General features: G+C 39.3%; 1 protein-coding gene across 2 annotated transcripts in view; it reads left to right on the top strand.

Annotated features, from left to right (window-relative positions):
• The first annotated feature begins 1,820 nt into the window (after nt 1-1,820).
• The window catches only part of gfra1a (gdnf family receptor alpha 1a), a 56,574-nt gene continuing 34,080 nt past the window's right edge, over nt 1,821-24,314 (top strand). The window contains exons 1-3 of one of the 2 annotated variants that reach the window (XM_034024744.3): nt 1,821-2,898; nt 3,528-3,833; nt 4,910-4,993. In XM_034024744.3, coding sequence (XP_033880635.1) covers nt 2,859-2,898; nt 3,528-3,833; nt 4,910-4,993 — 430 coding nt within the window. In that variant the 5' untranslated portion in view covers nt 1,821-2,858. The remainder of the gene's footprint in view (nt 2,899-3,527; nt 3,834-4,909; nt 4,994-24,314) is intronic. The other variant, XM_034024743.3, reaches the window with a different exon arrangement.

Raw genomic sequence — 24,314 nt, forward strand, 5'->3', positions numbered from 1 at the left:
TCCTGGGACTTTGCGATTGACGTGTAACTCAACGGGAATCGTCGTCTGTTTTTAGCAACTTGTGGTTTCTAGTTTCAACTCAGTCTTCATATCGAATTCTCAAATGGACAGGGCTGGAGTCTGACATATGGCAACTCTCTCTCTCTCTCTCTCTCTCTCTCTCTCTCTCTCTCTCGGAGGGAGGAGGGTAGGGGATCTTTATGTTATGGTTATTTTATTCAGAAATGCTGAACTATTTGGATGTTGTGATGCATGGCATTTCCCTGCTGGTAAATGTAGTCCTATCATGTAAACTAGCACTAGTGAGCAGGCTTACTAAGATACTCTCATTCGAGGGGGCACTGTTATACAGCTTAGTGTGGTGGACCCATTAGCTTATATTCTGCCTTCTATTAAAGTTCTGTCATGCACCGTTACCTAATACACAGCTCCAACTAATACACAGCTAATACACAGCTCCAACTAATACACAGCTAATACACAGCTAATACACAGCTCCAACTAATACACAGCTAATACACAGCTCCAACTAATACACAGCTAATACACAGCTAATACACAGCTCCAACTAATACACAGCTAATACACAGCTCCAACTAATACACAGCTAATACACAGCTCCAACTAATACACAGCTAATACACAGCTCCAACTAATACACAGCTAATACACAGCTCCAACTAATACACAGCTAATACACAGCTCCAACTAATACACAGCTAATACACAGCTCCAACTAATACACAGCTAATACACAGCTAATACACAGCTCCAACTAATACACAGCTAATACACAGCTAATACACAGCTCCAACTAATACACAGCTAATACACAGCTCCAACTAATACACAGCTAATACACAGCTCCAACTAATACACAGCTAATACACAGCTAATACACAGCTCCAACTAATACACAGCTAATACACAGCTCCAACTAATACACAGCTAATACACAGCTAATACACAGCTCCAACTAACACACAGCTAATACACAGCTCCAACTAATACACAGCTAATACACAGCTCCAACTAATACACAGCTAATACACAGCTAATACACAGCTCCAACTAATACACAGCTAATACACAGCTCCAACTAATACACAGCTAATACACAGCTAATACACAGCTCCAACTAATACACAGCTAATACACAGCTAATACACAGCTCCAACTAATACACAGCTAATACACAGCTCCAACTAATACACAGCTAATACACAGCTAATACACAGCTCCAACTAATACACAGCTAATACACAGCTAATACACAGCTCCAACTAATACACAGCTAATACACAGCTAATACACAGCTCCAACTAATACACAGCTAATACACAGCTCCAACTAATACACAGCTAATACACAGCTAATACACAGCTCCAACTCTGCAAATGTACTGTCACGGATACATTGTATTAATCAATGCTGGTACTAGGATACCTTGTCTTAATCAATGCTGCTGCGATACCACGCTGCCATGTGGACTGCTATCAGTGTTGCACACAGTTATCTTTCCCCTGGAATATGTTTACAGCGCATATCTTTGCATTTACATATTGCACTTGGTTATTATGTAGTGATGTATTTAATCTGCGCTCTGAAAAATGGAAACCCATATGGCTCAGAGTGTATGAATCATTTCTGAGCATGACCGCATTGCTATAGTCTGCTGGTTATCCCATCCCCTTTATCTCGCCACTTGCTGGTGCGCCTTAGAAAAAGGTGTTATTTTATCCATCAACACTGTAAAAGAATGACGTCAGAACCTCCAGTGCACTGGATCTTATTTGATTGGTAAAACAGAAGGGGTCAGTCATTTTCTCGTTTTTAACAGAATGAACACATTGTTCGTTTTTTGCGCAAGGTCCAAGTTGCTGTAATATATCTCGCTTTCTTGAACTGGGAGATGAACCCTGCTTGGTTCTTTTAAAGGAATATAAAAAGTATGTCATTAAAAAAAATCTCAACTTTGTTTAAATATGAATTCAAACTGTAAACTTTGCATGGAATAAAAACACATAATAAACTATCACTGTAAGGAAAAGGGTGTCGCATTGTACCCGTACGCAGTGATGTATCACCGGGGAAACCTGCTTCAATAATATCCTTAACTTTGAAATCCATTTATAGCACAGCGAGTATTCATCAAACGTTATCGCTCCATCCTCGTGGGAGACAGCAGCGCCGCCGCGGAGGTACTTTGAAGCGCGGAGCCGGTTCCGATTGCCCAGCAAATACAGCGGAAAGTGGGGGAATTAAACAAAAGCTATACACGATCACTGGTCCTAGCATATATATCGCCTTTGTTGAGTGAGATAAACCGGAAAAATAAACGGGGAGCGAGACATTGAGCCTGCTGTATCAGCGGCTGATCAGCGCTCTTAAAAACCTGGAAAGGTTTTGAATTGGAAGCCTCTTCTGATTGGGGTTAGTGCAACTGCGCGGATGCATCATTGCGAGTTCAGACTGAAGCCAGCGCTGGTTGGCACGGCACTGTAGTTTGGAGACCGCCAGGATTTTTACAACATATTTCTTATTTACCTTGCAGTGTTACTTCTTGGTAGAGTCACTGACGCGCTAGATCATTTAAGGACTGCTGCTGATTGTAATGTTTGTTTGTTGATCGCTCTTTTACTTTGCGTTACATTGGAAGGTTTTGAATGGAAAACGCACTTGCCTGGTTATTTTTGGAGAGTCAGTGGCTTCTTAAAACTCAATGGATCTGAATTTGGATTGTTTGGCTGGTTCAGGATTGTCACACTTCTAATTCCCTCTGGGAGCTACACGACTTTAAATAAAGATACCTTTATTAAACTATTAAACACGACAAAACAACAAGGAAACGCTACGCAATGATGCTTGCAAGTTTCTACTTCGTGTTGCCTCTGTTGGGTAAGTGCAGCTTTCTCAAAATAATGCAATTGAAATACAAATTAATTATGATCACACTATTAAACTGTGTACCGATAGCATTACACACGATTGATAGTTCACATTCAATTAATAACGATGACAAATGTTTACTGCATTTGTTCATTACAGGAACCATCGCACAGAGAATACGATTTGAAAGACAATGCCAGTATTGTATAGATACCCTTTTTGTATGTCTCCGTACTTGGAGGAATTGGGAAGAATGTACTACTTTTAAATATATGGCACTGTATACTGAACTAGTATAACGCAATGCTACAGTATTTTCTAATCTGTCGATTTGTTTTTAACAGACGACTGTATCGGATTGCAATAGTTAGATTGTGCTTGATGCGCTTTTTATGGGATTTCGAAAACGATGGTCAGAAAGTTCAGTACCGATATATATATATATATATATATATATATATATATATATATATATATATATATATATATATATATATAATTGAAAACGGTACTAATACTATATTGACACTTAAACTTGTTATTATTAATTGAAATACAAAATGTGAGCAGTTAATTTTACGTAGTTACAGGCAAATGTGGACCAGCAAAATGAATAAGGGTTATTGTTTCTGTTACAGATGTAGTCTTGTCGGCAGACGTGAATGTGGTGTCAGGTTCTAACCGACTGGACTGCGTTAAAGCGAGCGAGCAGTGCCTGAAGGAACACAGCTGCAGCACCAAGTACCGCACGCTGAGGCAGTGCGTGGCGGGCAAAGAGAGCAATTTCAGCATGGCTTATTCGGGACAGGAGGCGAAGGACGAGTGCAGGATTGCCATGGATGCCCTCAAGCAGAGCCCCTTGTTCAACTGCAGATGTAAAAGGGCTATGAAGAAAGAAAAGAACTGCCTGCGCATATACTGGAGCATTTACCAAAGTTTACAGGGTACGGTACTATAAACTCTCCAAAACAGAATCCCACATTAAAAGGAAAAAAAGTGTTCTCTAATGCAGGTCGCTTGTAGTAATGCGCAAGGCCCAATGTGAAAACAAGACTTTGATCAGTGCAAAGTTGATGCATGGAATTGTAAAGATCATCGATAGCTTGCACCACAGTGCCTGTGGTTAGGTCAGAATTCACGGCTCATTTGGAAATGTAAGGTCTATGCATTAGCAGATTCATTCTAATTAATTATGTGAAAACTACTTTGGTGACTTGGCGGGTTTATTGAGCAGCTCACGGCTGGCCAGGTGCGGGCGGTAATATAAGCACGGCAAGTAGGTTAGCATGCATCCATTCTAGCGTAGCCTGTCCAAAATGAGCAATCACCCATTGATAACACGGCCGTTTAGTGGGAAGAACAGCATTCAGGGACCCGCCCCAGTTACTTAAGCTTGCCCATTTCCTCACACATCCTGGCATACCTACATTCTTTTAATTAGTACTTTTTTTTTCAAAAGTCAATAGTGAACTTTTGGAAAAGCGCGTTATCTTCTACAGTTAAAGTTTAATCAAATTGAATTTGCTCGATTAACAGCAACCGAAAATAAAATTTAGCAGCATAAAAAAAGTATTTCCATGTACAACATTAAAGATTTATAATGCAATGTGGCTTTAATTCCATCCCAAGATCTGTTGCTGTTGAATATTTTCTTAGAGCCACACTTCGAGAATTCAACACGAATTGATGATTAATTCCTTGAAATCTGCAGTCATTCGGTATTAAAAATGTCAACCTGTTATTATCAGTTTGTTTTAAACGATCTCCTTGCATTTAACGACATCACAATAGCTTTTTATTTCTTTCTTTCTTTATTTACTTATGTACTGTTATATGATCCAGTTGAGATTAAAGTCTGATAATGTTTTATTGTGTGTTTCTTTTAATCTGTAAAAGCCCAGAAACTAAAAGCTTTTAATGCTTTCTAACACAGCTGCTGTATTTGTATATTTCTCAATGAATGAGGACACTCCGTTATAAAACAGTTACTCACAAAACATGTCTAACTTTTCCATTTTAGGAAATGATTTGCTGGAGGAATCTCCGTATGAAGCAGTGAACAACAGACTTTCTGACATATTCCGACTTGCTCCCATCATATCAGGTACAAATACTGTATTTATATATTGGGATGTGTTGAGCGCTTGTGTAGCCTACATAAAATCATATGGGAGAAAGAACCGTGACTTTACAGTAGAGCTGTGATGCTTGTTAAATTGCGTTCTGAAAAACCAGCACGTCAGGGGCAACGTAAATCTACCTTCCATCCGGGTTTCTTTTGAAAATGCTAACGGTTGTGCTTTACATGAAACGCAGTTTGTTCACACATTCTGTCACCATTTTGACCGGTGGGCATTGTTACAAGTGTATGTTCACACAAGTATTGTAACCGTACAAGGTGCTGTATGGCGCACCGCACGAAGAAGCACCATTTTTAAAGTTACAAGAACATTTGTAAATACAAATAAACTTGTCTCAAGCAGGTTTGCTGCGGCCTGGCTGGTTCTACTCGGCTCATTTTTTTCCCAGCCGGACAGTTTTTTGTTGTTGTTAAAAAGTTACGGTTCCTGCCTCTAGGTGGCAATCTAGTTCCCTGCTTTGGAATCTTAAAATACTGAGTCGAGATTGCAATCTGATCCATATAATGACCTGCCAGCTATATTAGGCAGGATCTGAAGGGATTGTGTCCAGTGACTGGGTGTGGGGAGGCTTTTACATATTCAGTTTATTGTTCCTTAAGAGTAAATGTATCCCTTTGTGGCCACTGTGTTTTACTGAAATGACCAGTGTAGTTTCAGCCAGATTAAAAATATTTTTGTGAGTAGCCTGGGTGTAGCAGATGCCAATATAATACAACAGTCTTACTTATACCTACTGTATGCACTTTTAAAAATATCATTTTAGCTTATGGGGGTGGGAGAGAGAGACATATAGACATCCTAAATATTATCACCCTCATTCTTTTTGCAGGGATTGCACAGAGATGAACCTGTATAAGATACAGTATAGTTCATGCCTTGGTTTGTCTTGCTCTTCTGCAAGGGCATGCCTCGAAATACAAATATAGTAGCTGTATTCCTAGTTGCTGAATGAGCATTTTATTATTATTATTTTTATACATGCAGGATTTGCAGTTTCATTAAAGCTGGGATGAGGCATCGCATAGCTTTTTGTGTGCAGTGTGTTTAAAAATCACACAATGTGCAGAAGTCAGTTTACGTTTTAAAATCTCATTTTGTAGCAGTGCTGGCTGTATACATGGTTCCAATGAAAGGGGCTCAGTAAATCTGAAGCACAGTTACTGAGTCTGTTCAACATCTCACACCTTATTGAATAAAAACACAGAGGGCAAGTGCAAGAAGCACTGTGTAATTGTGCATTCTCCAGGGATGTGCTGTAGCTCCTCCGGTAATCGCATGCAGCCGTGTAATACTGGAGAAGGGACCCTGATCTAATTGTATGTAACCGGAAACATAGATGATATAAAAACAATATATAAAAAAAATCCGTTTCTGAACTCGTGGTTTGGCTCTATGGTCACATGATGACCATTCAAAAGGGAACTTCTTGAAAAATATCTGTTCCGTAGAATACTCTAAATTGTTGCTGGATAAGAATCTCCTGATTGACAGTACGATTTATACAGTGTAGTTTGTACATGAGTCTTTTTGCCTTCTTAATGCACAGGCTCAGTAGTGTACTGTCACTTTCTATCCAGAGGGTAATTGCACAGTGATTTGATTTAGAATAATACCAATGACCCGAACAGGAAAGCAACTTACAGAATAACCAAGCAGTATATTATGTGTATAACCTTCAGCATATCTGTATAATTGTACCATCTTCCTAATGCTATGACATTCGCAATGCAAAGGGTTCTGGAAGTTTGTATATTAAATAACAAAGGGGCTGGTTGGAATTGAATGGATTGGAAGTGCCAAGGTTGCTTCCCCTGCATTCGATGGTGTTAACCTGCAGAGTTAAAACTCACTTGATGATTTCGGGTCAGGGTCAGGGTTAGGGTCAGGGTTAGGGTCAGGGTTGGAAGTGGCTGATTGATTTGGATGGCTGAACCAGTGTTTGTGTTCCACTCTACCTCCAGTGACCTTTACCATTTAATAAATCGCTGATCCAAAAAACAAACCAAAACAGCGAGAAGTCAATTTGCTAAAACTCCGGCTATGTCTTCATTGTCTTCAAGTTGTAGTTAAAAAAATAAAATCAATCACAAGCTATAAAGTGGTGCAGAAATGTATGGTGTGCTTGTTATTATATAACTAAGAGAATCTGTATTATAGGACTAAATGTAACCCAAACCAGAGTATTTATCTACACATTGAAACACTGGAAGCTTGAGACCTGCAGTGGGTTTCACAGCCAATGAGGTGAATTTGTTTGACTGTTGGCTTGTACTGTAAGGTGTAAAAGGGTTATGCTTTTTAAATTCCTTGCCTCCGAGGAAAGCACAGTGCAATTATTCAGTGTGTTGATGAAACTCCTTTAATGTCAAGCCATTGTCATTTACTGTTCTCTGCTCAGACAAGAAACATGAAGCATGAGGAGAAATGTGGCACATAATGTAATAGCAGAGTCTGGTAGAGATATTTCAGTCTCTCCTGAAATTGTACAAATGATAGGGTAGGAGTAAAAGAGCTGAGGACATCAAACAATTTAGAAGAGAAGCCATGAATAAAAATGAGTCTGAGTTCTGGTCTTTAAATCATTTCATCATTGTATGATGTCTTCAGAGCACACTTCTGAGTAAACTGTTTGTCATTCCAGCTACTGATGTATTACAGTTCAGTGCACAAAAAAAATATGGGGACACGAATGTTGCCTACCATTCAGCTAACGAAGCAAAGACAAAACACATAAAAGAATGCGTTCCGGAGTATATGAGTTTACAAAGTAGCATTCGGTACAACGGAGTCCGGTTGCTTTGTATGTTATTTCAGCTCATATGGTACGTGGGAATGTGGTCAGCGCTGTTTTAAATTACTGAGAGGATAATAAGCTTTATTTTTGGTAAATGTATTTGCAGAAATAAAAAGTTTGGCTCAATGTATTTCTGAGGTGTAAGTGAGTGGGTAAATCTTCAAGCTGTGTGATGTTTCGTGCCAAGATGTTAGTGCCGTTACTATGTAGGGGTTTGAGTTTCTTTCTTTATTTTATGGTGTTAGTGGCTCATATTTTTTCTTTTTTAACTCATTCTTGAAAATGATGTCATTTTAAAGGATAGTGTCCTGGATTTGGTATGGTCTCTTAGGTGTACATCTGCATATAAGACATCATCATTTTAAAGGGAGGGAGAGGGAGAGGGGTTACCTGAGTGCTAATCAACAGAGCCCATGCTCAACATAGTAATTTAAAGATACGTGCACAACAACACTATGGATTTAGTGCATTGCAATCCTTTCGTCTCAGCTCAACGCATTGAGCTCTTGATGATGGTCATCTCTGTTAGGTATATACTTGACAGGAAATCCAAAGAGAGGGGGTTTCAGTGTTTTCAAATTGCTACAGATGCTTTCAAGCCTTTTAGTCCATCTGCTAAATAAGCTCTTTGAAATAAAAAAACTATTCTTTCATCACACTGACATTCTAGTTTAAAAGGGCGACTTCGGCCAAATTGATTTGTGAAGCAACAGCCAATGAAAAAAGAATTCCGGATCAACGAAGGAACTCTTCACAGATCTGTATGTAAAAGTGTCTTCCTTCGGATGGTTTAAGGTCCTCTGTACCTGCTGTAGGTGTTCACATCCTCTAGGGATTTCTAGATTATTCCTCTTAGGAGCATGCAATACATGCTTTTTTCGTATTGGGATGGGTCCACAGCCCAGACTGTTTTGAACCCAGTCCAGCATTGCTGGAGTGAGTTAAAGAGGCTGGTGAAAAGCAGGCAGTCTTTAAGTATTAGGCTGCCGAATTAAGAATGTAATGAACTACTGTAGTAGCTGTACATTCAGACAGCTACATGATTATCAAAAGAAACACAGGGTTTCCAATACTTGTGCTCTGCAGGTTTTAGTTTGGTTCGATTGAAGAGCTTGTAAATGAAAACGGCGACTCCTGGCAAGCTCTGTCCTGAGCGTGCATGCACTCTGCATGGCTTTCACACTTTACTTTAATGTAATGTCAGATTCCAGCACCTGTTTCATGCTTTTGTTTGAGTAAATCTTCTGTTATGCCACCCTGCACCTGAAAAAAAATAGGTTCAGTGGCCAATCGCCCCCAGGGTATAGAAGTGAAATTGGAAAAGAAGTGAAAGCACAGGACTTTGAGATGAATATCTACCTTCAATGCAATTTCCTCATCTGAAGCAAAGGGCTGTGCTGCAGGATCGGGCTGGCAGATACATAATGGTTCTTCAAAGCAGAATTTGTATGTTGAAAGAGAGCAGGGAGTCAGAGACCTTGTCAGAGGAACAGAGGATTGATATTTTTTTCATCCCTAATTGCCTTCGTTGCAAACCTTTAGCATTTTTCGGTATCTCTTCCTACTCACCTTGCACTTGAGAGAAGCTGCGCTACATCGAAACGTCGTCTTGCCACTGATATCCTTCCAGGACATCTCCGAGTTGAATCAATGATTCAAATCCATTTGCAGTAAAGTTTAACTTACAGGATTAGGCTGTTGTGCAGGTCTGCATTCAATACTGTGTGCGTGACTGTAGAGTATCTTTTTACAGCTTCATCATCTGCTGTATCTGCACCAATCAGGGAGGTGGGATAGCAAGGACACAGAGCTGACAGCCTGTGACACAGACACCTGCAGAATTGCCAGTTCCAAAGTAGTGCATTAAACCAGTTGCTTGAATGGCTTACTGACTTGTCTAAACTGGCTATTTAAAGTTGAGTTACAGTAAAGATATGACACACAAGTCAGCAATAGCAGGGCACCTCGGATTGTATGGCATTTACTGCAAATAGACAATCACAAACCATTTTTGCAATGCATCTGCAGTTTCTTTTTCAAGGTTTGTTTTTGTTTTATTTTTATTTTTTTCACCCACATCTTACTGTGACATGTTTGTTGAAATCCTTAGTATTTTAGTTTAGTATTTTTTAGTTACAGAAATGAAATTCACAGCTGCATCTAAATCCTCTGTGATGCTCGTGACGTCAGCAGGGATATTCAGTTGCTTTGTGTAGCAGTTTTAGCTTTTTATTGTGAAAAACATCAGAAGAGATTTTCTTCCTTTCGCTCAGTTTCACACATGGTTCTGAACTGTGGGAGTGATTTATTCCTGTTAATAACAGTGTTTGAGTTACCAGGAAGCAGGCAATACAAGGAAATGTACCTGCAGTTACTGCTTGCACTATGCCTTACAGTTTTTTTACACATCAGTGTTTATTACTGTTGTGTATGACTGGTGTCAGGTGGTCGTTTGTTCAGACAGGTGCACCTCATGTATGAAGATTCAAGACTGCAGAGTTTTCAGTGTGCAAAGTTAAGAATAATGTACAGTCATTTCCAGAAATGCCCAGGTACGTGTATAGCAAGCATGGCTGGGAAGCCTTGGTTATACCCCCTGTATAATGTGCACCAATTGTATACTCGCCAAGACAAAACTCCTAAAGTAGACCCCGGCGTTTTAGGCATTGTTTTTTGAAGGCTGTTTCTAAACATTCTCATGGCCTAAACATTGGCCTGTGTGTTACTCGGAACACACGCATGCATCGTTTACTCAAGCTGTGGGCTCAAACAGTCCTGCAGCAGCAGCCCAAAGCAATGCTTTTGAACCATCTCTCTAATGTGTTTTGTTGTACTTTTCAGTTAAATGTTGACTGCCTTAATATGGTGTAATTATAATGATGTTGTAAAGCCATAGCATAACACAGACACAAAAACCAGCATGCACATGAGCAATAAATGTGTGCTTTGAACATGCTGGCTGATGCAGCAACGACAGCACAGAGGTGATTTGTATTGTGCAGTATTCTCCACAGGCAGTCTGTGACACTACCAAGTCAATACCAAGTGTAAGTGCATGTAACAGGGCGAGCAGCCCTGTACATTGTTTTGTTGATGTTAGTTTAGAACGGAGTCCCCTCCACCCCTGTGCAGATTATTGTTTTGTGTTTATTATGATTTAATAATGTTTTGTATATTTATGACGGCGAGCGCCGCAGGTTTTGTTTTTGTATTCATGATTATTATGTATTTAGGACGGAGTAGACGTTTTGTTTAGTAAACTCGTGCAGAAGGTGGCCTGTTATAAAAAGCCTGCAGCTCTCCAACTCGAGGTGGGTGTATGAGGAGCGAGAGTGGAGAGAGCGAGGAGAGAAACGCAAGAGTAAAAACATAAAGGATCAGTGACGGCTATTTGCCCAGCTTGACCTTTGTTTGTGTATTTTTGTGTTCGTGATTTTGTTATGTTCAAACCTTTTATTTTCGCTCGGTGAGAAAGTGTGTTTTTTTGTTTAAATATTTATTTTACTTTTGTTATAAATAAAAACGGCAGCCAGCTGATTTTTTTGAACTGCAGTGCTTGCCTGGTGTCAGTTATCCTTCCTGCTTCTGCCTGACATCACCACACACGCTATCCTGTCACAGTGCACCAACAGTGTTGGATCAGGTTATGCCAGACTACATCAAGCCCTGTGAAGCTGCTGTTTTATCGACCAATCTATGCTGTTAACATGGTGATAAGCACAGTAAATGCAATGTAAATTAATGTGAGGTGTCTCCTGCATAAGTTTGTGGAGCCCGCTGAGAAGGGGTGTGTGTTGCTGCGGTGGTCCTTGTTATCAATGCAACTTTGATAGTCACTAAAAAAGGCTAGTGGGTATAACCAGCACATACTAAAAAAAAAACCAAAAAAAACCTAGTGCAGTGCAGTGCAGTTTAACACGTTTCATGAATCCTTTTAACATGAAACCCCACTATTATGGCACTCAGGACTCTGTGTATTACACTGTAAATCAGTACATAGCAGCAGCAGTATCAAGCAGGCAGTTGGCCGATCTGGCTATCCTAAAGCTATATGAAACATAACAGCTCAGTGAAAGAACCCTCTTAACAGCATGCTGAGTTCCACCCCCCTGAGCAGCTCAATGAAAGAACCCTCTTAACAGCATGCTGAGTTCCACTCCCCTGAGCAGCTCAGAGCTGCAGAGCAGGTTTCATCTCGCTCTGAGACGCTCAGTTATTTAACGCACCCACTGTGTCCATGCTGTTGCTATGGCACTCGCAACCCTATGTGGTATCTTTCTTAAAAGCCAGTCAGTGCTGTTCATGACCTTTTAAATACCTCCCTTCCTGTCTTGTATTGGGATTCTAACACCAGGCCCTTTACCCCCTTCGTTACCTGAGACTCAAGATCTACGGCTGTAGCTCACAGTTACATGTGCTGAGCAGCATTGCTCAAGTGTTCTGTCACTTGCATAAGTTACTGCATGGCCTTGCTGCCTATAGAAGTCATAATACAGGGTCACTTTTAAAAATAGTTTTGAAATACATTGGAATACTAAAAAAAAATGTAGTGCAGGTTTTTCATGTGCAAAATTTCAAGAAAATCTAATTTTCAGATTCTGTAATGTGTTTTATAAGGTGTATTATGAATGTGAAAGCCATTCAAGTGGACCTGTTTGACATACTATTATTATTATTATTTATTATTATTATTATTTATTTATTAACAGACGCCCTTATCCAGGGCGACTTACAATCGTAAACAATGACTTGGTTCTAGCAAGTACAAGTATATGACATTATCTACGTGTCTGTGTCTATGCAGCTGGAGACAACTTCAGAGTCTACTTCTCAAGTACTTGAGAGTATTAATGAAGAGCCATAACTGGTAGTAAATCATTACACATTGATCAACTACAGCAGCTGAAACAGAATGAATCATTTTCAGGCTACCTGAAGTTTTGTTAAAGCGTATTCAGTAAAAAAAAAAAAAAAAAAGAAAAAGAGGAAGAAAATGTACAGCCTACAGAATTGTGTTAATGCTGCTTGTAGAATCTGCTGATGCTGCACATGTTCATGTACAACTGTGCCTGTTGCCAGTGCAAGCTCACGTCTTCTTTCTATATAGCTGAACAATGCAGTGCACACCTCTGTGTGATTTAGCAGGACAGGCTGGTTAACATACCCTCCCAGTACGAGAAGTGGAACGGGAGCTGCTGATCGTATCAGTGCAACGAAACTCCCCCCATGTGTCTGACTGCACTATAGAAGAAGCCCAATCTGAGAACATTCATGGAAAATGAACTGCAGATAAAATTATACTGATGCATTGCAAACCATGTACTTTGCTATCTGCAACAGACAGTGTCGAACATTTAGCATTCAATACTGGCCACTTCGGGCTACAGACAGTTGAAAAATTATAAGACTTGATGAAATTCCAGGTCTTATAATTAAACACATATATTCTCAGTATATAGAATACAAATCTTTGTGAAAATTGTAAATAATAATAATAATAATAATAATAATAATAATAATAATAATAATAATAAAACAGGTACCTTGCACTAATGGGGACACAATAGCATATACAATGTGTATTGGACTAAATCACCTTGTTTGTAATTTTTAAGTGAACAGAAAAGGTTACCAAAGTGTGTGATATCACATTTATCTTTTTTTCTCAGCTTTCTCTAAACTGTATCTTTTGTTTAGGATTACAAGTGTATAAAGTGCATTTTTTCCAAAAGCTATCCTGATTATATGTTTGGTTGGTTCCAGTCCATTCATTTCTAGCATCAGTACAATGTGCTTCTTACTGTGGCTGTGATATTTTCCATTAAGTCACAATGTGAGAAGTTTGTGAAACCATTAGTGTTTTCCTAACAGTTTTCATTTCTTATCTGCCAAGCCTTTACTAAGTAATTACACAATTAAACAAGTCACAGCAGCTTGTAATTCGCTGTTACATTTAACAAGACAGGGAATTGAAACAGAGCTTATAATATTTATTTACTGAAATACCAAGAGAAATGACACTAATTCAATAACACAAGATTTCATGTTCTATAAGTCTGTTTAATACATGGTTATTAAAAGGATTCATGGTTTGGAAATTCCTGTACTGATGCACTTTAATCAGATGCGTGTCTCAAGAAAATCTGAATCATATTTCAGTCTTTACTCTGAGGCCTGTCACTGCTCTGGGTATGAGAACAAAGGGTAACCCTTTACACAGTGTCTGTAATTACTGTGCATTTACATGGCTGTTACATGGCAAATGCATGTGTACTTATTGGGGCTGGCAATTCATCACAGTTAACTTCTGCGATTAACATGTACATTTGTTGGGAGATGATTTTTTTTTAACGCATGTTAATTGCACTCCTGTCTTGTCCCCTCTTAGCATGCTGTAATTAATTTCCTGCAGCACTATTTTAGCAAAGCAAAGCTCTCAAACTGAAGGACTTGTGAATGGGATGTTTATTTTTAAAAACTTTGTGATGGTTCATTGGATAGAAAGAGGGTTGCTTGTATCTACTGTCAAAGTGAGTTCCAGTATCTCAGAAGTGCATGGAGTCTGCTGTACCACCTGTGTGCTAAACATGCTTTCACTTCTCAATACACGCTCTAGTAGTGTTTGTGCTGCAGACATCAACATTACAACAGCAAATGAAGCCCGTCGGTTTAGAAATTCAGCAGCGCTGCAAACCCATGAATCAAGATTAGTACGATACTGTAAGCATAACCAGCGCTGTCGGATAGATACCGACTGCAGACCCGATAACACTGTAGCTTTGTTTTATTTCAATAACCACTTTTAATTTAAACTATATTATTTACAGTTATGGAGAATATAACCTTTATTCAGTGTATGTTTTATTTTATTTAGGCAATTTCAAGTTACTGCATCCATCTTATTTAAGTTTGTTTTATTACTGATGCTATTATTATTATTATTATTATTATTATTATTATTATTATTATTATTATTAAACCCCAGTTTTCCTATTTCTGGATTCTCTTCAAAGTTTTATATTTATTTATTATCCAGTATTGTTAAATTGTTTGAATCAACTGCTAAATCACAATGGAGTCAGTTTATTACTCACCTTACTGCATTCACAATGATATTTCCTTTACTCAAACTGATGTTTTCCATTGCCATTTAAATAATAATAATAATAATAATAATAATAATAATAATAATAATAATAATAGCAGCAGTGTCATTCCCTCCAATGCTGTGTGTGATTGCCTTTCAGTTGTGTATGTTACCTTGTCCTCACAGTGTCCACGTTGAACGCGGTATCCCCTTTCCCCTCCACAATCCACATTTCTTTAACCCATCCTTCACTACCTGTTACATAGATTTCATCATAGAGAGCAAATGGGGGACAACCAGCATCATCTTTCCATCACTTTAAAATCACAGAGACAAGGCAAGTATTCATCAGCATTGTGGAGTGCGTGATTCCAAGAGGTAACAGTGTAGCATCCATCTCCTCGATTGTGCACAGCTAGTTCATCAGCATTGTGGAGTGCGTGATTCCAAGAGGTAACAGTGTAGCATCCATCTCCTCGATTGTGCACAGCTAGTTCATCAGCATTGTGGAGTGCGTGATTCCAAGAGGTAACAGTGTAGCATCCATCTCCTCGATTGTGCTCAGCTAGTTCATCAGCATTGTGGAGTGCGTGATTCCAAGAGGTAACAGTGTAGCATCCATCTCCTCGATTGTGCACAGCTAGTTCATCAGCATTGTGGAGTGCATGATTCCAAGAGGTAACAGTGTAGCATCCATCTCCTCGATTGTGCACAGCTAGTTCATCAGCATTGTGGAGTGCGTGATTCCAAGAGGTAACAGTGTAGCATCCATCTCCTCGATTGTGCACAGCTAGTTCATCAGCATTGTGGAGTGCGTGATTCCAAGAGGTAACAGTGTAGCATCCATCTCCTCGATTGTGCTCAGCTAGTTCATCAGCATTGTGGAGTGCGTGATTCCAAGAGGTAACAGTGTAGCATCCATCTCCTCGATTGTGCTCAGCTAGTTCATCAGCATTGTGGAGTGCGTGATTCCAAGAGGTAACAGTGTAGCATCCATCTCCTCGATTGTGCACAGCTAGTTCATCAGCATTGTGGAGTGTGTGATTCCAAGAGGTAACAGTGTAGCATCCATCTCCTCGATTGTGCTCAGCTAGTTCATCAGCATTGTGGAGTGCGTGATTCCAAGAGGTAACAGTGTAGCATCCATCTCCTCGATTGTGCACAGCTAGTTCATTAGCATTGTGGAGTGCGTGATTCCAAGAGGTAACAGTGTAGCATCCATCTCCTCGATTGTGCACAGCTAGTTCATCAGCATTGTGGAGTGCGTGATTCCAAGAGGTAACAGTGTAGCATCCATCTCCTCGATTGTGCACAGCTAGTTCATCAGCATTGTGGAGTGCGTGATTCCAAGAGGTAACAGTGTAGCATCCATCTCCTCGATTGTGCTCAGCTAGTTCATCAGCATTGTGGAGTGCGTGATTCCAAGAGGTAACAGTGTAGCATCCATCTCCTCGATTGTGCACAGCTAGTTCATCAGCATTGTGGAGTGCGTGATTCCAAGAGGTAACAGTGTAGCATCCATCTCCTCGATTGTGCTCAGCTAGTTCATCAGCATTGTGGAGTGCGTGATTCCAAGAGATAACAGTGTAGTGTAGCTATTTAATCATAGGATTGATCCTGGGATTTTAACCCCAGAAGCCTACAGTGTGTTTTGGTATCAGAGACCCAGTACCAGTGGAACCTCTGCAGAGCACACCACAATGGCAGACAGTCATATATAATATATTAAATAAATATTTTAGAAAAAAAACAAAAAAAATATTCGTTTTTGATATACAGTACATTCTGGACTGTGGGTGTATTTAATTTGAAACAAAGAGCTGATTGAGACTAAAGAACTGGGATCATTAATAGAAACAGTGGGAACTGGTGCAGTAGTGGTTGCAATTGCAAGCACAGGAATGGGTCAGCTGTGTCTTTGTACCCCTCCTAGGCAGTGTTAGACTGGAGGGTGGACACAGGTGGACTGAGTCCACCCACTATTTTTGGTGAAACGCCATTTTTACACTCCATCTACATTGTTATTTATTTTGAATAGTAGTCTGTTTCATTTATCCCCAATACTTCATCGTTTAATGTTCCCGACGCAACTTTCGCTTTTATTGCGTCTGCTCTAGAGAAACAGCAACTCGAGTTGTACTGAAATTGACAAACGGCACTAGGAACTGAATTTGACGTGACAACTGGTAGCGGCCGATTTCATTGATTTTTTTTTTTTTTTTTTTAAAGAATGTTATCACATAACAATAACATGTGTTGATTCAGCTCAACATTTCTAAAATAAACTAAGTAAAAATCAGTGTAACAGCTGATCGTGTTTTTCCCTTCCACAAATAACAAACACGATCCAAACAGATTTGATGAAAAATAGCATTTGCTCCAAACAGGCACTGAGTTCCTAGCAAGATCTCGCGATATGCTGAAAATAATTGTGAAAGCGCATAATACAAAGCGAGATGTGTTTAATAGCAGTGTTTACAGACACTGCGCATCTGTTTTACCATAGGCTATAATATACAGTCTTCCGTTCTTTATTTTATTGCATACAAATATCGTGTTTTTTTTTTTTTATTTACTTGGTATTTTGTCCTTTATTGTGTGTTGTATAGGAATAATTCGCAATATGTTTCGGTAGGCTCCAGTTTTTATTAATTAATTTATTTTTTTGGTGCTTTGACAGTAAGTTATTTTTCAAATTCTGTTTTTTGCGTACTTCTAGGGTGTTTTTTTTAATTTGTATTATGATTTGCTAAAAGCGTTTATTTTCGAAAATTAAAAAGAAACACCACTCAAATACAGTAGGCTCCAGTAACTTCCGATTTCTATAAAATAAAAGCATTTAGAATCTCACTTGAGCAACGCATAAACCTTCACCATATTACATGTAGGTTTAATGTTAGACAGATACATGTAATGCAACTTAATAGTAGATGTCTTGTTCACCTTTAAGAGTCAGGGAATGCAGAAGTGCAGTCCGGTCCCATTATAGACGGAGCTCTTCATGCGATTGAGGAGCTGAATCGGTGTTGAAGCACGATGCGAGAAAGCTGGCTGCCCTTCACGCACCCCAACATCAGTGATGTGGGTTTATTTAATGTGTGGTGTTTTATTATGTTTAGAAAGGCGTTATGTATTGTAATGAGCGCTGTTGAGACGGGTGATTTTGTTTGTTTTTAACCGTCGTACACATTTTGCTCTTTTTACGTTTTAAGCCAGAGTTATTTAAATTGAATGATTAAAACGTCGAATGAAGGCAGAAACCCACGCGATTTTTTTATCAGTTAAAAAACAATTAGTTTACATGAAGACATTCTGCTGGTATTAACATGTTTCCAACCGTCCTGCTCTGATCCTCTTTAAACATGTCAATCATGATTTATTTGGTGTTTTAAATATTTTCTTAGATATATTATCTAATAAGAATTAGAATATTGAACATTTTGCAGAAGATTCTATCTGGCTTGGGGTGCAGCAATAATATTTCTTCACTTGGATGTATGCTATTAGTGTGCAGGCTATACTGTGGTCATTCTGAGGACTTGAAAGAACGGAGTGCCTTTGCTATTGGATTGTGCTTGACTGTGCGAGTCAAAGGATAACAGGGTGCCATCCTGACATGTCCTGCAGTGTGTTGATGCCATGCTTTCTATTTTGTGGACGAAATATCTTTGTTCTCCAGTTTTAAATTATTATTTAATCCTAAAAAAGTGTAAACATTATACCAGACATTTTAGTGTATGCAAAATACAATTTATTTTAAATGTTTGAACATTTTTTGGGGGGACCAGGAGATGTGAATTGTCAGATTATTTTCCCAAATGGTTTCATGTGGTGGGTACATCCAGCATTAACATTTTTTAAAATGCAGTATTGCACCGATAGCCTTTTTCCCATCCAACTAACAGTGTGATTTTTCATGGACCTGGCCCCCCAAATAATAGCTATAGATAAATGCCTTCATCTTTTTAGATGTAAAATTGACTTCACTGGAAATGTGAAATGTTCCACTTTTCTGATGCCTGGGGTCACAAAACCCCTTGCAGGTAGGAACATGTGCACCATTGCTTAACCCTATAGAGTCCACTCACTGTTTTCTGTAGGAGTCTAACCCTGCTCATGGGTGAGGGAGGTAGTTTAAACTCACAGTGCAAAGATGTGGAGTGTACCCTGTCCAGCCGTTTTTCCTGGGGTGGCCTGCAGCTCTTACAATTTAAATCATTTAGCGCTGCACATGCCATAGAGTGCTAACTTACTCGTTTTGTGCCTTTTTGCTGACTAAATGACGGGCAAAGCAATTTTCAACAAATGGCTCCCAGTAGGCAGCCATCACAGAGTGCTTGTAATATTGCCTTTTAACCATAGCATTGGCAGCAGTCCAGAAACTATTATATTGATACTGGACATGCTTTGTGTTATGCACTTAGCTTTTGAACATCTGGAGCAGGATATGCTATTGTACTTATCCTTTGGAAATGCACAGTCTTAGAATGAGACACTTTCTGTACTTTTGTAGCTTTACAGGGAACCGTGCATTTGAACCACAGGAAACTCAAGTAGAAAAGAAATAATAATAATAATAATAATAATAATAATAATAATAATAATAATAATAATGAGGCTCCTTTAAAAAGCAGTGATTGTAATAAAACAGCAGGTGTTTTGAATACATTGTATGAGAAATGTACCTATTTAAACATCTACAGGTCACCAGCTTAGAGAGTTGTTACTGGATTTTCTAACCTTGTATCAGATGGAAATGATATGAAAATGAGTTATTTTGTAAGTATATGTTAACAAACAAGAAGCCCCTGTGGAGTGGATATCAGCTCGTATCGCACAGCCCCCTGTGGCGAGGATATCAGCTCGTATCACACAGCCCCCTGTCTGTGGAGTGGATATCAGCTCGTATCGCACAGCCCCCTGTCTGTGGAGTGGATATCAGCTTGCATCGCACAGCCCCCTGTCTGTGGAGTGGATATCAGCTTGCATCGCACAGCCCCCTGTCTGTGGAGTGGATATCAGCTCGTATCGCACAGTCCCAGTGGAGTGGATATCAGCTTGCATCGCACAGCCCCCTGTACAATATTCTATATGTAATATTTACTGAACACACACATAGTTGTTGAGAATGCACTCGCCTTCCATTTCATGGAATGTGTACGCATGGTTCAGCTAGTACTTCAAAGTTCACAGGTCACAGGTGAGAGATTAAGAAAAGCCTGTTTTATATTTATTTGTATGGGTTATCCAGAGCATTTCAAATTGCAATGATATGCTCATTCTAAAGACTGTCTTGTGATGGTCAGATCTTGTCAGTTTGAATTTCTCTACTTCTGTTGCAATTCATAGTAGCATCCAAGGGTCCATTTGAGCAACTGCTCATTGTTGCTCAAGTGTCATTAGAGTGATTTCAGCTCATTTAACCCCTTAGCATTCCTGTGGGTTATTATCTATCTTGAGTTATTAAAACCATTTCTTGCTGTTGAAATGCCTGGGCCAATTAAATCAACTACTCTTCAGTCGCTTCCATTAAAACTGTACCCGACAGCAATTGTGGTTGACTTTCATACTGAGGTAATTTCGGAACCATTTACAGTACTGCAGAAAGCAGGCACTGCACATTGCTAAGCAGAGGTGTTCAGAGATCCTTAGCTGGCGGTTTTGATCCTGGGAATGCTAATTCTTGCACGTGTTACTAACGCCGCATTTCCATCTACACCATGAAACCAGTCTAAAAAACTCAATCTCGTCTCGTTCCTGGATTGAGCTGGTGCTGGATCAGTCTGCAATCTATAACCTATAATCTGCAACCAGATGTTACATAGAGGTCAAAGATTATTTTGTATAATTGGATCATTTATAAATGAATTCACCTACATATAATATCTGCATGATATTATAATTCATTTAAAGCTCTCTGTGGTCCAACACAGTCCATGCATCCTTTTCAGTGCCATGTCCACCATGGAATATTTGTTTCAAATCCGTTGCATTGCTGGAGATGTTGCGTCTGCGTCTAGATGTGCTGCACTTTCTTCAGGTGGTACAGTGCACTGTGGGGTCTCCACCGGGCTCATTGCTGTTTTGTTACTTCTAGTATCCAAACAGTTAATTGGTACTGTACTGTACTGTACTTGCAGCTTTGTAGTGTGCAGAAAAATAATCAAATATAACCTAGTGTGTTGTGTGATTTGTTAACGCAGAGCTGCCAGCCCTTTGCACACGACAGCTGGGATCTTAATGGACAGAAATGAGCAGTAACAGAGAGTCACTGAGGAAGCTGCTGAAAAGCGGGCTGGAGAATGAGCAAGCACAGTGCATGTGGGAAAGCGCCAGCAGCAAAAGGCAGGCAGTCTTTAGGAGTTCCAGTAGGATAAACAACAGCATGCAATACTGAGCAAGGGAGAAACACAGAAAACAAAGAGGTAAGGCTGCAGGCAGGATGTAATAGAAGAGGTGGACAAGAAGTAACAATATTCCACTAGACAGATCTGCAGAACAGCTCTGTGTGCATACATGATGTTGCAACAGCTGTAATCCAACAGAGTGAAAAAAGACACAGTGATATGCCAACATTGTGTAGAACTCAATGCGGGCAGCAGGGCAAACTACTGTGGAGTAATTGGGCCTGGATGGGGTTTGATGAAAGGAAAGCATGTGTTCCTGGGGTTAGGTTCAAATTGTTCAAATTGGAATTGCAAAAATAATTAATACATAAGAGGGCTTGGGGAAACGGAAAAAAAGACTAACAACACACAGCTGCTAAATTTCAACCTGCTGTGGTAGGATTTCAAAATATTCTGATAGATATCCCCATATGTAATAATTAGAAAACAAGGGTCAAATATTTACAGAAAAAAATATCTGCTGTGCATATATAGCTGTTAAAAAGCAGTTTTATTGTAAGATATTCTGCAGTAACATGCATTCTAACATCTTGAGAATTGCACTCTGGCAGGTCACAATGAATTACATCTGCATGCATTTTATCATCACAACCTTTGATAGAAATGCGATTCCTCATGCTGAAAACATTTACTTAAAACAAAAGTAGTAAATATTTTTAGAAAGCCAAATTAAAAAAAAAGATTATTCCCTGGGGGTTACGTGTACTGTAGTGAGATCAATCTTCATTGCACGTTTAAACATTATTATTTCCTCTAAATACCTTGACAAATAAATATCAGTGCAATAGTTGCACTGCAGAATGTTTACGAATGATGAGAAGACCTAATGGAGTGTGAGCTCCAAATGGAGCACAAGGTCTTAATGCAGTAGAATGGGAGATTCTCCAGTGAACTCCTAATTGAAAGGGACACAAAGAGAGCCTTTCTGGTTATCTGTCCCGCAAGGATGAAGTCTATTGCATTAGCATTTCCTAATTAGGTGGGCTAGCTAAGGACAGAATACATGTCTTGCATGCCAGCATTTGTTGCATTTTCTGAGAGACTATAAGAATGAAAGAATTGTCTCGAGGGTTGTTTTTTTTTTACTTGCCTACCCCATGGCTGTCAGGTTAGTGCAGACGGTAAGATCCAGCGTGATGATTGTAAGGTTTCAACATCACACTCAAGAATGTTTCATTATTTTGTGTTAGGCAAGCTTTTATTTACTGAAAGGTCCTGGACAACTTTTTAAAATGTCGGGTCATATTTTAATGAGCTTTTCATGCGTTTTAATAACTCTGTTTTATATACAGAGGGCACTAGCAGAAATGTTTGTCTACTTGACTTATATACGTATTATATAAGTTATATACGTATTATATAAGTGTTTATTTAACTTACGGTTTAAAATCTGTCTGTCTATTGAACCAACATGGCACCCTTTAGCCAGTTAATTCAGTACAGTGTCTGTTCTGTTCTACTTTAATACCATTAAGCACATTTTCAGTACTCATACACTTGAAATTGCTTCAGGCATAAGCTTTTACACTTTACAGTTGTTCCCACTGCTGTTTCATATAGACATATTTAATATCAGTGCCTGTGTTCTAGCACAATCTCCCACAAGGCTGACTCCTTTATTTGTCACTAAGTAATTCGAATTTAAATAAAAACCCATATTATCACTTCATGGCATAAACAAAATACTAACTGGTCCAGACTGCGGGCATTTCTCTTTCCGAACCCTGCCACAAACCTAAACGCCTTGATCCACAGCTAGGGCACATACGTATTTCAGGCACAGACACACACAAAGCCAACCGCTGCATTGATATTGGCAGCTATTTCACTTGTCAGGGGCACTGAGAAATGCTTCTGCCAGCTACAAGTTATGTACATTATTAAGAAAATGCTCTGGGAAAGGCAGCTATTGGACCAGGGGAAGAATATCTTACCTTTCACAGTTAGGAAATGTGATGGATTTATTAGCCAGCATTTCGAGAATGACCAACAAGAGTGAGTTTCTGAAAGACATCATTTCATACAGCCCCTTTGCCCCTGTTCTGAGTCCCATGTGTCCTCGGCTGGCTGCAGGACCTGCGTTGTGGCTGGAAAGCTCCCAGCTGAGCTTGCTGAATTGTTGTCAGCAGGCTGTGTTACAGGTTATGTCAGACAGAAATAGCATCCTTGATATGTGGCACTTTCTGTTTTACGAAGCATGTATGTGCAAGGATGTGTCTGCATTTAATGTAGCCCCTGTGGAACAAGTCAAAACATACTGGAATATTTACACTGGCATTCAAATATACCTCCAGGAGAGATGCAAGCAGGCCCTCCTCCTGTGTACTGTAGTCAGATCCTGACGTGGTGGAACGGCTAATCATTTTTTACAAGTTATTAAACAAAGGATTTTCAGAAGATTAGGAGCCGTTGTAATCTTAATTGTAATTTTTATACTGCTTACAGTACATTTATTTCACACAAGGCCTCTAACACTGTTAACAGATTCATAGGGAGTTGTGCACACAAAAACAACACACAGCTTCTGTATGGCGGAGCAACGCTTCTGATTAACCAGTGTTATTATCAGCCACGGGAAGATAAGAATTCAAACAGGAAAAATATCCTTGGGCCAATTACATTGAACACATTTGCCTAAGAAAAGGGTTTAGGATTTGAAATTAAATTCAATGTCTTTGTGGACGACCCTTAGCTGTTTAAGCAGTTATACAGCCTATGAGGAGTTGACAGAGAAGCATTTTCCTTTTGTAATGTCATCATTAATACATCAGGAGGTTTGTGGGACAAAGAGCAGGGAATGACACACGAAATAGCAAGGCAATGATTCAAGCTGTCGCCCTTTGTTTTAGTGAGTCACTAGAGATGTAACATCTAATCTGAGTTAGTTCTCTACAGGTACCAAAGTGTTTACCATTGGGTTTTATCCATAGGCAATGATTTGAACGGTTTCTTGTACACATATCGGCAGTGCTATTCAGTCAAATCCTTAAAAGCAT

This window comes from Acipenser ruthenus, chromosome 7 (genome assembly GCF_902713425.1).
Source record: "Acipenser ruthenus chromosome 7, fAciRut3.2 maternal haplotype, whole genome shotgun sequence".
Taxonomy (NCBI): domain Eukaryota; kingdom Metazoa; phylum Chordata; class Actinopteri; order Acipenseriformes; family Acipenseridae; genus Acipenser; species Acipenser ruthenus.